General features: G+C 53.2%; 1 protein-coding gene across 10 annotated transcripts in view; it reads left to right on the forward strand.

Annotated features, from left to right (window-relative positions):
- ZNF532 (zinc finger protein 532) overlaps positions 1 to 14388 on the forward strand; it is a 111672-nt gene that overhangs the window by 47656 nt on the left and 49628 nt on the right. For all 10 annotated transcript variants that reach the window (XR_001917161.1, XM_018039509.1, XM_018039510.1 and 7 more), the window contains one exon: positions 2542 to 4904. Coding sequence is in view for 9 of the 10 variants with exons in the window: in XM_018039509.1 (XP_017894998.1) it covers positions 2559 to 4904 (2346 nt within the window). In the remaining variant the exon portion in view is untranslated. The remainder of the gene's footprint in view (positions 1 to 2541; positions 4905 to 14388) is intronic.

A 14388-nucleotide genomic window follows, 5' to 3' on the forward strand; every position in this document is an offset into this window, starting at 1 on the left:
CTCATGATGGACTCTGCATAGCAGTTAAATAAGCAGGGTGACAGTATACAGCCTTGACGTACTCCTTTTCCTGTCTGGAACCAGTCTGTTGTTCCATGTCCAGTTCTAACTGTTGCTTCCTGACCTGCATACAGATTTCTCAAGAGGCAGGTCAGGTGGTCTGGTATTCCCATCTCTTTCAGAATTTTCCACAGTTTATTGTGATCCACACAGTCAAAGGCTTTGGCATAGTCAATAAAGCAGAAGTAGATGTTTTTCTGGAACTCTCTTGCTTTTTCCATGATCCAGCGGATGTTGGCAATTTGATCTCTGGTTCCTCTGCCTTTTCTAAAACCAGCTTGAACATCAGGGAGTTCATGGTTCACGTATTGCTGAAGCCTGGCTTGGAGAATTTTGAGCATGACTTTACTAGCATGTGAGATGAGTGCAATTGTGCAGTAGTTTGAGCATTCTTTGGCATTGCCTTTCTTTGGGCTGGAATGCAAAAGTAGGAAGTCAAGAAACACCTGGAGTAACAGGCAGATTTGGCCTTGGAATGCAGAATGAAGCAGGGCAAAGACTAATAGAGTTTTGCCAAGAAAATGCACTGGTCATAGCATCAGAGTCTAGGTGTCTACAAATGGCTGAGGTTGATTCTATGTTGAAAGTTGCCTGAAGGTCTTCTCTGGTGTCCAGTGGTTAAGTCTTAGCCTTCCAGTGCAGAGGATACAGGTTCGATCCCTGGTCGGGGTACTAAGATCCCACATGCCTCCTGGCCAAAAAGTAAAACAGACACAATATTGTAATGAAGTTAGAAAAACCTTAAAAAATGGTCCACATCAGAAGAATCTTGAAACAGTTGCCTGGAGCCAGCCCTGGGCCTCGCCGCCTCTGACACTGGTTGCTACTTGAGCCGCTTTCTCCTCCTCGTCTTGCCCGTTTCTCCCTCTGCTCCTTCTCTTCGGTTTCTTGGTCTCCGCCCTGCTTCCCGCCTTGCCTCGCCTTCCTGGTGGCTGACCTCTGCCCCGTCGCACCAAGGAGATGCCCTCTTGCCCGCGGGCCGCAGTGCTGGGGTCGAGGCCTGCTCCTGTCGTACATCCTGTGCTCTGAGCTGTGTGTCCGCTTGGTTATGTGGCGTTTATGGTGCAAACGCAAGTGAGACGTTGCCCGTCTCGAGGCAGCTGGCAGGCCAGTAGGTAGGAAGAGACCAGTACCCACACGGTGTAGTCCGTACAGAAAATAGATGGGGTGCTCTGGGGGTTCAGGGAGGAGGAAGAACCCCCCCACCCCGATAGTATAAGGGCTCCTTGTGAAGACCCCAAGCAGTTTGTGTATTTAAATATCCTTCTTCTCTAGTCAGGGGCTTCCCAGGTGGTGCTAGTGGTAAAGAACCCGCCTGCTAACACACAAGATATAAGAGATTTGGGTTCGATCCCTGGGTCTGGAAGATCCCCCTGGAGGAGGGCATGGCAACCCACCCCAGTATTCTTGCCTGGGAAGTCCCATGGACAGAGGAGCCTGGTGGGCCCCAGTGCACGGGGCTGTAGAGAGTTGGGCATGACTGAGAACACACGCTCCTCTTTAGTTGCGGCTGTGACTGTTCACGTCCCTGAAACCCTGCACCTTCCCTGAAGCTGCATCGTCCAGGGCTCTGAGGGATTAATGGAAGCACTTCTTTACAGCCTGTTGTCCACCCTGACCTAGCCTGGGTGCCGAAGAGAGGGCTCCCTCTCCTGGGCTCTGTCCTGCCCTTGGGTCCGTGTTGCCGCATGCTGGGAATTGGTTCCGTGGAGGACCTTTCTCAGCTGCCACAGCCATGTGTATGGCTGTGTTGACTGAGTGGTAATTAGGAGACAGATGTGTGTTCCCTTAACCAGCAAAACCACCAGACTAGGGAGTAAGGCGGAAGAGACGCTGTGCTTTTCCGGTGGGAGAGTATTCTTTTCCCCCTACCATCATGGGGAGAATTCGGATTAAATGAAAATAGATAGAATGAGCTTCTTGGGGATTTTTAAAAGTCTCAGATGGAACTTAACAGTAGAAGGCCTATGCTGGCTTGGGATGCTCACTTCTGTGGATGAATTGAAATCTGTAATTGGTTTTTTTGGCCTGTATTTCTTTTAATGTGATACCCCAGATCTGACAGTGACTATATTAGGGATAATTTTACCTGTAGAATGAAATGCTGTCAAGGTCAAAATACATTTGAAAGTAGCTTTTTGTGAAGACAAGGAGACGAATCCAGCGATGAACAGTATTTTCTGGTTGTTAGCCCAGAACCTGTTCTTTGTGGTTTAATAGCTTTGATCTGCTTGTTAGAGAGGCTCCACACTGGCTGTGCTGCACAGCGTTTTGGAGGAACTGCTTCAGAGTTGTAATAACCAGTTTATATCTGTTCTTGGGCCGTTCTTCCACTTTGGCTCAGCGTCCCGACTTTATAATAAGGGCACGTGGCGACTTGCCGTTTCGCTGGTGGTCATCCCTGCATGGGTGTGAATCCCACAGGGACGTTTGTCTGAGCGGGGCGTTGCTGACGGAATTGTTTCTCTGTTCGTTTCACAGAACATCTGATCCGGTTCATGACCATGGGGGATATGAAGACCCCCGACTTTGACGACCTGCTCGCAGCGTTCGACATCCCCGACATGGTCGACCCCAAAGCAGCCATCGAGTCTGCGCACGACGACCAGGAGAGCCACATCAAGCAGGGTGCCCAGGCGGACGACGACTCGCACGCGCCGTCCTCCTCGGACGTGGGCGTCAGTGTCATCGTGAAGAACGTCCGCAGCATCGACTCCTCGGACGGCGCCGAGAAGGACGGCCACAACCCGCCTGGCAACGGCCTGCACAACGGCTTCCTGACGGCCTCCTCTCTCGACACGTATGGCAAGGAAGGGTCGAAGGCCCTGAAGGGAGACGTGCCTACCTCAGAGGCGACCTTAAAGGACTCGGCCTTCAGCCAGTTCAGCCCCATCTCCAGCGCGGAGGAGTTCGACGATGACGAGAAGATAGAGGTGGACGACCCCCCGGACAAGGAGGACCCACGCGCGGGCTTCAGAGCAAACGTGCTGGCGGGCTCGGGCCCCCAGCAGGACTACGACAAGCTGAAGGCGCTCGGGGGCGACGGCGTGAGCAAGGCTGGCGTCCCAGTGCCCGGCGGCCTGGAGAAAAGCAAAGTCGTCAAGAGGGAGACGGAGACAAATTCTCTAAACCTGGGCGTTTACGAACCTTTTAAAGTCAGAAAGATGGAGGACAAGCTGAAGGAGAGCTCCGGAAAGGCGCTGGAGGACAGGGTCCACGAGGGGAAGCTGGGCTCCGAGAAGACCGACGCTGGCCTCGGTGGCCCAGCGCCGTCGCGGGCCAAGCCGTCCTCCAAGCTCTCGTCCTGCATTGCCGCGATCGCGGCGCTCAGTGCGAGAAAGGCCGCCTCCGACTCCTCTAAAGAGCTGACGACCAACTCCCGGGAGTCCTCTCCATTACCAAAGGACGTCAGCGACAGCCCTCGAGCCACCGAGAAGTCTCCCGAACCTCAGAGCCTCATCGACGGAACGAAGAAAGCGTCCCTTAAGCAGCCGGACAGTCCCCGGAGCGTTTCCAGTGAAAACAGTAGCAAGGGGTCGCCAGCCTCCCCTGCAGGGTCGACACCAGCAATCCCCAAAGTCCGCATCAAGACCATCAAGACGTCTTCTGGGGAGATCAAGAGGACTGTGACACGCGTGCTGCCCGAGGTAGACCTCGAGGCGGGCAGGAAGCCCTCGGAGCAGGCGGGGCCCGTGGTGGCCTCGGTGACCTCGCTCCTGTCGTCCCCCGCCCCGGCCGCCGTGCTTGCCTCCCCGCCCCGGGCGCCCCTGCAGTCTGCAGTGGTCGCCAACGCCGTGGCGCCTGCCGAGCTGACCCCCAAGCAGGTCACCATCAAGCCCGTGGCGACCGCCTTCCTCCCGGTGTCGGCTGTGAAGACGGCCGGCTCGCAAGTCATCAACCTGAAGCTGGCCAATAACACGACGGTCAAGGCCACGGTCATCTCCGCCGCCTCCGTGCAGAGCGCCAGCAGCGCCATCATCAAAGCCGCCAGCGCCATCCAGCAGCAGACCGTGGTGGTGCCGGCCTCCAGCCTGGCCAGCGCCAAACTCGTGCCAAAGACCGTGCACCTCGCCAACCTTAACCTCCTGCCTCAGGGCGCCCAGGCCGCCTCCGAGCTCCGCCACGTGCTCACCAAGCCTCAGCAGCAGATCAAACAGGCAATAATCAGTGCCGCGGCCTCGCAGCCGCCCAAGAAGGTGTCGCGGGTGCAGGTGGTGTCCTCCCTGCAGAGCTCTGTGGTGGAGGCTTTCAACAAGGTGCTGAGCAGCGTCAACCCCGTCCCAGTTTATGTGCCCAACCTCAGCCCGCCTGCCAGCGCGGGCATCACCTTACCCACCCGCGGCTACAAGTGCTTGGAGTGCGGGGACTCCTTCGCGCTGGAGAAGAGCCTGAGCCAGCACTACGACAGGCGCAGCGTGCGCATCGAAGTGACCTGCAACCACTGCGCCAAGAACCTGGTGTTCTACAACAAGTGCAGCCTGCTGTCGCACGCCCGCGGGCACAAGGAGAAGGGCGTGGTGATGCAGTGCTCACACTTGATCCTGAAGCCAGTGCCGGCGGACCAGATGATCGTTTCCCCGTCAAGCAATACGCCCCCCTCGTCGTCCAGCCTCCCGAGCTCCGCGGGCACCGGCGCACACACGGTCACCAAAATCCAGCCTGGCATCACCGGGACGGTCATATCGGCCCCTTCCAGCACGCCCATCACCCCCGCCATGCCCCTGGATGAAGACCCCTCCAAGCTCTGCAGGCACAGCCTCAAGTGTCTGGAGTGTAACGAAGTCTTCCAGGATGAGACGTCGCTGGCCACCCATTTCCAGCAGGCTGCAGATACGAGCGGACAAGTAGAGTATCATTTACCTTTCGGTGTTTCGGTGATGAATCTGTAGTAGCCTTGAGCTCTCTATCTGATGCCGCTCATTTCAGGGGTGGAAGCTCAGCTAGATGGGGGGCTGGCTGTGAGTGTATGTGTATACATGTACACACGCACGTGAGAGAGAGGGTTGTTTTCATGGAGCAATGTTCAAATGTAAATCTTACGTACAAGTCAGTTTGGGGGGGAAAGGATTCTTTTAGACAGATAGGAACTCTGTGTACTCATTGCGCTATGGCATCTTAGATTTAGGGCAGGTAGAGGCGGTCCTGATTGTTGGGTCACTGGCATTTACGTCGGAAGTCTGAGCTCTGACAAGTGATGGTGTCATGACGTATTAAGTGTCGAAGTCAGGCTGATCCCCACTGACTCCTTTATTATCGACCATCTGGGGATTTAAAAAATTCCTGTCGTCGTTTATAATTACTGTCTTCTGTAGTTAAACACACCCAGTCGGTACCCACTTTTAAGGCATTTCTGCTTAATGTTGGTCTAGTGTGTTCAGTAATGTTCTCCAGTGCAGCGAATTTAAGCTACAAATGGAAAGCGCGTCTGTTTAAATAGAATACCTCTGCGTTTGTTTGTGGCATTTCTGCTTTGTGTTTCTGTGGTGCCGTGTAGGTTGGTGTCGGTGAGATGCGTTTCACAGTGGACGTCGGCTAGCGATTCTGCCTCTGTCATTTTGCTTCTGTCCACGGGGCAGCTTCTGGGCAGTCGTTAAATCTGTTTCACTATAAATATCTGATAGCTGTCATCTGGAAGTCACCGGGCCTGTTATATGAAACTCACTCAAGCTAGAGTGAGAGAGCAAGGGATTCATTGTCCAAACCGGAAACTTGTACATTTGGGAGGAGCCCCGGTTTGAGCTGATAGAGTCTTGTTTTTGAAGCCGCGGTGCAAAACTGACCTTTTCCTCTATTTGTCTCCACTATCTCATTGACGAGGTTCATGCTGTGGTTCAGACTTTTGGCTCTGTCAACCATGATCAGTTCTCTGAGGTCAACGACTGTGCTAAGTTCTTTGTATTAATAGGATTTGAGTTTGGGGAACAAAAGATGAAGCATGCCTCAGTGATTTTTTTTTTTTTTTTCCTCTGGACGTTCAGTTGAGTGGAAGTGGAGATGATAAAGAGTTTCGAGAACATTCTCGCAGCGATGATGCTGGACGTTGTGTGTTTGGCTGTGTCTGACCGTGATGCACTTCCTCAGAGTGACGCTGGTTCAGGAAGGAGTGATGGGGGACAGGACCCCCAGTGTGTCCTGGAGAGAGGGCCTAGGTCCCATCTGGGTCCCTCTTCTCTTGTTACCATTTCATCAAAGAGGCAGTCTTCTCTCTGCATCTTAAGAGGATGCAGTTTAAAAAGAGTGGTTCCCTCGGTTCCGCGTGTTGTGGATGGTGGAGTACGTCCTGGCTCCGGCGCGGGGGACTATCGCCTGGAGGGGCTGACTCAGGGCAGTCCACTCCCTTCCAAGGCTGGAGGAGGCCGCCAGCAGAAGGTTGGGATTCTCCTTCCCTGTTTTCCCCCCATTTTTGGTCTCTGTGTAACCATGTAGGCTCAGGAGCCAGCCCGGGGTCAGGGGAAGCCGACCCTCAGGGAAGGGGCGGGCGGAACCCTCCGCCACGGCCCAGGGTCTGCACACCCAGGGGCAGCCTGGTCTCTTAAGTAGCCTCGCTAGCCTGGGGGAGCTACTCCCCTTTGTGAGTTCCATCAGTGCCCCCCGCTCCCCTGACTCCTCCCCGAAGCCCGAGGCAGCCCCACGGCTCCTGCTAAACCAGCCTCAATGCGGCGGGAGCTCCAGCGATCCCTGCCCACGGCCGGGCGGTGGCAGGCAGGGCTGAAGACAGCAAGGACAAGGGAGGAAGGAGAAAAGTTCCGTTTCATCTTCTCCAGTTTGCTATTCCCACGACCACTGGCCGCGGCTTACAGCTGGTAAAGTTAAATTTGAGTGAGGCCAGAAGCCCACCTGGATGAACTGTTGGCCCCCCGGGAGAAGGGCACTCACAACACTCGGCTCAACTTTTGAATTTTGCAAGAAGATCCAAAGGCGAAGCTCAAGTCCAGTCTTTCCGAGCGCCTCTGTCCACGCTCCCTCCTGTCTCTCCATGGGCCTCCCTGTTTCTCGGTAACTCGGTGGTGAATGGAGCCAGAGGAGGCCGCGTCCCTCCCCGAGGGCCAGACCGGTGCAGGGTGGTGCCCAGGCCGCCTCCCTGGGCTGCACAGCAGCCGCAGAGATTGACATGTGTCCCAGGGCTCCCCAGCCTCTGGGCTCGAATGCCTGGTGGTCTGAGGTGGGGCTGACGTAAGAACAATATGGAGAAACGGCGCAGTAAACATGGTATACTCGAATCATCCTGAAACCGTCCCCACCCCTGACCCCGGCCGGTGAAACACTTGTCTCCACGAAACTGGTCCCTTGTGCCAAAAAGATCGGGGACCGCTGAGTCATACGAAAGACTTCCTCTGAGTCATAAAAGAGACTCCTACACTGACCCTGGTCCTCCTGGATTCAGGAGGTTAAAGGGCGTGGCCTCAGGGCCCTAGCTCTCTCCTTGCTTTCAGCAGACCTGGAGAGAGGGGTGCCGGGTCCCTGACGGCGGGAGTATTCCTTTCCTGCCTGCCTCCTGTTCTTGCTTTCTCCTGCCCACCTCTTGCCGCGGTACTTAAACAGCTTGGTTGAAACTGCTGAACGTGCTCTGTGCTCGTGGCTTGAGTCTTCTCCAGTCATTTCGTTTTTAAATTAAGCTTTTCATTTTGAGAAAATTGTGGATTCAGGTAAGAAGCAGTAGAGAGGGACCCTGTGTGCCCTTTACCCAGCTCTCCCCAGTGGCAGCGTCGTGCAGAGTAGCTGTCCAGCAGTGTCCTGTCCAGGCTGCTGTCCACACGTAGAACCTTGCCGTGGCCGTAAGGATCATTCCTGCTGCCTTTGATTTACCGTGATCACTGGTGTTTTTGTTTGGCCACGCTGGGCGTTTGTGGCAGCGCGGGGTCCTCTTGTTGCGGAGTTCGGGCTCTAGAGTGCTTGGGCTCAGTAGCCTGGCACCTGGCTTTCGTTGCCCTGTGGCCTTTGGGATCTTAGTTCCTTGCCCAGAGATCGAACCCCTGGACTGCCAGCGAAGTCTCCATACTGGCTTTTTAGAGCCACAGCCACCTTCCTCCCTTGCCTACCTCGTTCTTAACCCTTAGGAACCACTGATTTCTTCTCCATTTCTATAATTTTGTTGTTTTGGGAATGTTATAAAAATGGAGCCCTACCATACGTAGCCTTTGAGGCTGGCTTTTTTCACTCAGCATAATTCCCTGGAGATTCATCCAAGTGGCTGGATATATCACTTCTCATTGCTGGGTGTTATTCTATCCTATGCTCCTGCCCCGAGGTGCTTACCCGATTCAGTCACTGAGGCCGTCAGCATTGTTCCCAGTTTGGGGCTGTTGTGAATAAAGCTGCCGCAGATGTTCGTCTGCGGGCTTTTGTCTGAGCGTAAGTTATCACCTCTCAGAGATGAAACCGCTTTGTGTGCAGTGCGGTGTGGCAGTTGCAAATTTATGTTCTTAAATTCTTTTCCACGGTGGCTGTACAATTTTAAATCTCAAGAGCAGTGTATGAATGACCTCTTTTCTGTACCCCCTCACCAGCATTTGGTGGCAGCATCATTCTTATTTCCACCATCCCGACAGGTGTGTAGTGATGTCTTGTGGTTTTAATTTGGGCTTTCTCCATAGCGAATGATGTTGAGCATCTTTTTACATTTATTTGCCTTCTGCGTATCTTTTTTGGTGAAATGTCTCTTCCTGTCTTCTGTCCGTTTTCTAGTTAGTTTTTTTGTTTGTGTTTACTGTTGCGTGTGAAGAGGCCTTGATACATTTTAGACACTGGTCCTTTGTTGGTATGTGGTTGCCTGTCTTTTCCCCGAGTCTGTGACTTGACTCTCCATCTTGCTAGATCTTTGACAGAGTAAATGTGTTTAACTCTGACGAAGTCCCATCTATCAGCTTTCTCTTTTATGGCGTGTGCTTTTGGCGTCACGTCTAAGAACTCTCTGCTCTAGATCCTGAAAACCTTCTCCTATGTTTTTTTCTAAAGATGTTTTATGATTTACGTTTAAGTCTGTGATCCATTTTGGGTTACTTTTTGCATAATTTGTGAGACTTAGGTTGGGGTTTCTTCCCCCTGTGCATGTCCTTTTTCTCCGGTGAGGTGATGCTAGTAATAAAGAACCCGCCTGCTGATGCAGGAGGCTGAAGAGGTGGGCTCCGTCCCCAGGTCGGGAAGGTCCCCTGGAGGAGGGCGTGGCGGCCCACTCCAGTATTCCTGCCTGGAGAATCCCACAGACACAGGTTAGTCACTAAGTTGTGTCTGACTCTTGCGACCCTGTGGACTGTATGTAGCCCATCCGGCTCCCCTGTCCATGGGATTCTCCAGGCAAAATACTGGAGCTGGGTGCCTGGTGGGCTGCATTCGTAGGGTCTCACAGGGGAGACCCAACCAGTCCACCCGAAAGGAGATCAGTGCTGGGTGTTCATTGGAAGGACTGATGTTGAAGCTGAAACTCCAGTATTTTGGCCATCTAATGGGAAGAGCTGACTCATTTGAAAAGACCCTGATGCTGGGAAAGATTGAAGGCAGGAGGAGAAGGGGACGACAGAGGATGAGATGGTTCGATGGACATGAGTCTGAGTGAACTCTGGGAGTTGGTGATGGACAGGGAGGCCTGGCGTGCTGCGGTTCATGGGGTTGCAAAGAGTTGGACACGACTGAGCGACTGAACTGAACTGAACTGAACTGAAGCGACTTAGCACACATTTGTCCAAAAGGCTGCCCCTCCTCCATTGAGTTGCCTTTTTTGTGCTTTGTCAGATGCCATTTGGGCATGTGTGTGGATGCTTGTTGGAACCCAGTCAAGGATCTCTCTCTCTGTTGACACGGGCTGGGGCTGTCCGTGCGACGCCCCTCTCACCCTGTGCGTTCCACGCTCCGGCTCTGGAGGCTTGGCCCGTGCCGTGGGGTGAAGGAGGGCTTGCTCGCGTTCGCGGAGCCTGCCTTGACAGCCGCTCCTCCTCGCGCGTGTGCTGTGTGGATGGCATCTTCGTGGCAGTGGCGGCCCTGAGTGCTGCTTTGCCGCTGACCCACCCAGTGCTCCACGAAGCCCCGGCAGGCCCTGCTGAGAGCTGGGTGGGCGTCCGTGGCTTAGCTCCAGGCCCTCTTCACCCTGTGTCCCGCTGCCCCCAGTCTGGATCCCAGCCATGACCCCAGGGTACGTCAGGCCCTGCCTGCATAGATTGGTCCTTCTGAGGAGGGCAAGCCCCCAGGCCGGGGTGTGAGATGGAGAGTCTGGGTGGACCATCCCCTTCCCAGTCACCCTGAACCATGTGGTGCAACAGGAAGGGGGCACTGGGCACTTTTAACTCTGGTGAATCTGCCCCAGCTGTGTGCCTGCTCACTCCGTTGTGTCCAACTCTGCGACCCCATGGACTGCAGCCCACCAGGCTCCTCTGTCCATGGAATTCTCCAGGCAAGAGTACTGGAGTGGGTTGCCATTTCCTGCTCAGGGGATCTTCCCAACCCAGGGATGGAACCTGCCTCAGGGCAGCAAGAGAAAAGGAGTGAGAGAGGGGCTGGAGAAGCTTCCCTCGGCTCCGTGAGGTAGTTAAGAGGCCGCAACTGTAGTTTCAGTCGTTGAAAATTAAGTGTCCTAAAATGTCATTGCTTCTCCTTGGTAAAAACCGCAATTAAATTTAGCCCAGTACGGATCGGAAGTGCATATTATGGCCTCTGAATTGGTGAGATTGGTTTTCCTCCTGCAGACTCTGTATCAGCCGCAGAGTCAGAGGTGTTGTGTCCTTTCCCTTTTGTTTTACAGTTGAGGAAACGTATGCCCAATTAGTGGCCAGCTCAGGACTCAAGGCAGGACTTCTTTATTGCTAGTTGCTCCTTCTAGTTTGTCATGCTGACACACAAGCACAGAACTTTACAGTCGCAGGCACCGTAGGAGTCTTACGAGGATAAACTCTGGGGTTTATATCCACACTGAGGGCCCCCCTGGTGGCTCAGTGGTAAAGAATCTGCAATGCAGGAGACCCTGGTTCAGTCCCTGGGTCTGGAAGATCCCCTGGAGAAGGGAATGGCAGCCCACTCCAGTACTCTTGCCTGGAGAATCCCATGGACAGAGGAGCCTGGTGAGCTACAGTCCACGGCGTCTCAGAGAGTTGGATGCGACTGAGCGACTAACACTTTCATATCCACACTGGGGCTTCCCGAGCGGCTCAGTAGTAAAAAGTGTCTGCCTACCTGTGCAGAAGCCGCAGGAGCTGATGGTTCAGCGCCTGGGTCGGGAAGATCCCCTGGAGGAGGAAATGGCAACCCACTCCAGTACTCCTGACTGGGAAATCCCATGGATGGAGGAGGCTGGTGGGCTATGGTCCATGGGGTTGCAAAGAGTTAGACTCGACTGGACACAGGCAAAATTAGATGTTACCTGCCACGTATCCATGGTAGCTTCAAGAATGCAGATTAAGGTGACTTACCTGCAGTGGTCCTCATTTTTCGGGCTTGCTGATTCAGTTTAGGTTCAGGGAGGTCATGGGCGTCGTGAGCACAATGTACCAGGTGTGTTAAATGATCTCCAGCAGCCCCGACCAGTTCATTTGGAGCCGTATCTGCTCAAGCGGCTTCTTCAGGAAACCATGGAGCCCACCTCAGTCCCCTCACCCACCCAGAGTATCATTATTAGCTTGGTTTTGGGTCTTGCTCTCCTAAATGTTTAGTTTTAATTTTGGTCAGGCTAGTCCTGACCCAGTTTATATTTTAAGGTCATCAACTGTTAATCTATCTGTCTTCTTGAGTGATTGTCATCCGAGTAGATTATATAAGTTGACCACACTGCTCTCTGAAAATTGGCTCATTTCACTGTCAGCTCTTATTAGGCCTTTTTAATGCAGAATGATTTGAGGACAAAAGCACCCCCAGCAGCTAGCGTTGTGCACAGTGGCGTATGCCGTTGTTTCTACTGTGATGCTCCGTGCTTCTTCCATCTCAGTGGGGTCGGAAAGGAAATGCTTTGTCTGTTCTCCCATCGTGAGATCGGGTGAGAGGGAGAGCCGGAAAATAGACTGGTGTTACTTATTATCATTATTGTTTGGTAATATATTGTAGATGGAAGACTGCGAAACTGTTCTTAATGAGGCAGAAGCTGTGTGGTCAGCGTCTGGGCTGTTAAGGTGACACTGTTTTGACCTGGGTCTCACGCTGTCTCAAGGTTTTGGTTTCTTTGAAGTGGACGCATAAGTAGCTACTATGTTTACTCATGTTTCCTGAGCCTTCCTCATCTTCCCTGTGTACGTTTCCCAGGCTACCTTTTTCCCCCTAAAATATGAATCGAAACGCAGAGAATGATTTTCCTCAAATAGTTTTGCTGGCTTTGTGCTCAGTATACTTTTTACTCACAGATTTTACTTTAAATGTTTTTAATAATCTGCTCAAATAATTCCTCATGATGCAAAGAGGATGCCAAGCCCTAAGGCTGTCTGCATCCTCACCAGGGCCCCTGTGTGTCCCCCGCCCCCCCACCAGCCATTGATTTCTGTGCCAGGATTGGGCACAGAGGGTGCAGTGTGGGTAGTCGTCACATATGATTGCGATTACCTTTCAGCTTTTAATTTCCACTTTCTCCTGTTACCTGACTACTGAAAAGTAGCATTTCACTTTCTAAAGGTAGCAGTTCTCTGAGCAAACAAATCTGCCCCAGACTGAAAATTAGTCGCCTATTACCTGAGTATTGCAAATATTTTCCGTGTTTCAGATGACATCAGTAAAACTGTCAGAAGACGCCTGAAACTGTGTAAGTGCATTTTTTTAGCTGTTTTCTGTTCCAGAGGCCGACATTATCACATTAACCTGCTTTATCCCCTAGTAAGTGTTCTCAACTTGTACAGAAGAGTTTTGAGAGACGCTTTTGTTTTCTTTGGTTTAAAACAACAAAACAAGGACAGTCAGATTGTCAGAGACCACAAAGAGATCCTGGCCTGGCCCGATGCCCGTATGCATCGCCCAGTCCAGAGAGAGTGACATTGCCAAGAGTCTCCAGCAGCCCAGAGAAGCAAGTGGCGTTGGCTCCACTTCCTCTGCGCTGTGAGATCCAGCACCACCGTTTCAGGAGGCAGAGGGGACCTGTTATCTAAAACAAGGGCGGTGGATGAAACTGGAGGGAGGAGCTTCCCTGGCAACTCAGTGGGCAAGAATCCACCCGCCAGTGCAGGAGACGGGGGTTTGATGCCCGATCTGGGAGGTTCCCACCTGCCGTGGAGCAGCTGCGCCAGTGCGCTGCGTCAGTTGAGCCTGAGCTTGGAGCTCGGGAGCAGCAACAAGAGGGGCCACCGCAGGGAGATGCCCGCACCCTGCAGTGAGAGCAATGCCCACACAGCAAGCAGCAAAGACCCAGCATAGCCAAACCTAAATAAATAAATAAATTTTTTAAAAATCGGAGGGGAGCGGTTGGGCAGACGCTGTCATGTGAGTTGAAAACTGTGGCTCTCGCCCACGTGTCCAGGAGAGGCCTGCAGCCCAGACGGCTGGTTGGTTCTGCACACGGAGTGGGTGGAGTGGGAGCCGGTAAGCAGAGAAGTGTGGGAGTCCGCTCGGAGCGTGTGTGGCTGCGTGCACTCTCTGGACGAGGGCTCCTCGGCAGCTGGATTCCTCCACTGCGGTGATCGCAGAGTGGGGAAGCGTCGTGATGCAGGCGTGCGGTCCACCGCTCCCGGTCTCGCTTGTCTGCGTGGAGTTGGCGAGGAGCCTCAGTCAGTGGAAAGGGCCGAGGGCAGGTTCCTGTGGCTGATCAGTGGTTGGCAGGGGCAGAGACCACCGCCTGCTCTCGTGGAGCCCCCGGGGCCACAGTGCAGTGTGAAGGGAACACTTCCTCCCTCCCAGGGACCGACGTGTGAGACAGGTCGCTATCGAAATGTGCCTGTGTGGGTGACCTCGCCACTCTAAAACATTTTCCCTGGTCTCTGCAGTCAGAGATTTCTGTCATAAAGAGCACTTTAATTCGTAAAGCCTCTTGTTGAATAACGTTGATACTTATTTTAGTTCGCCTTACTAGTACAAAAGCCCTTTCATCCGCCAATGCGTCCATAACTAACACATTATGACGGCATACAGGCGTCTGATAGGGAAGCATGTTTAAGTAACTCGTTGTGAATTTCATGTGTACCATGAAGGGTATCTGGTGACATCTTGATGGGAGATACGTTAAAATTCGTTCGGCTTTAAGGGAACACAGCTCTGTCTCCTTTTTAGGTTTTCTCTTATTTTTGTTGCTGTCTTTCCCTACAATAAAACCGCGTCACCATGGATGGAAGACACGCCGTGGAGTGGGCTGGGGGTGTTGCCTGTAATCGTAACCACAGCTGTCCCCCTGCCCCGCTGTCAGCCTTGGAATGGGTCAGAGTGCGATTCAAATCC

The sequence above is a fragment of the Capra hircus genome, chromosome 24, assembly GCF_001704415.2.
Source record: "Capra hircus breed San Clemente chromosome 24, ASM170441v1, whole genome shotgun sequence".
Taxonomy (NCBI): Eukaryota; Metazoa; Chordata; class Mammalia; order Artiodactyla; family Bovidae; genus Capra; species Capra hircus.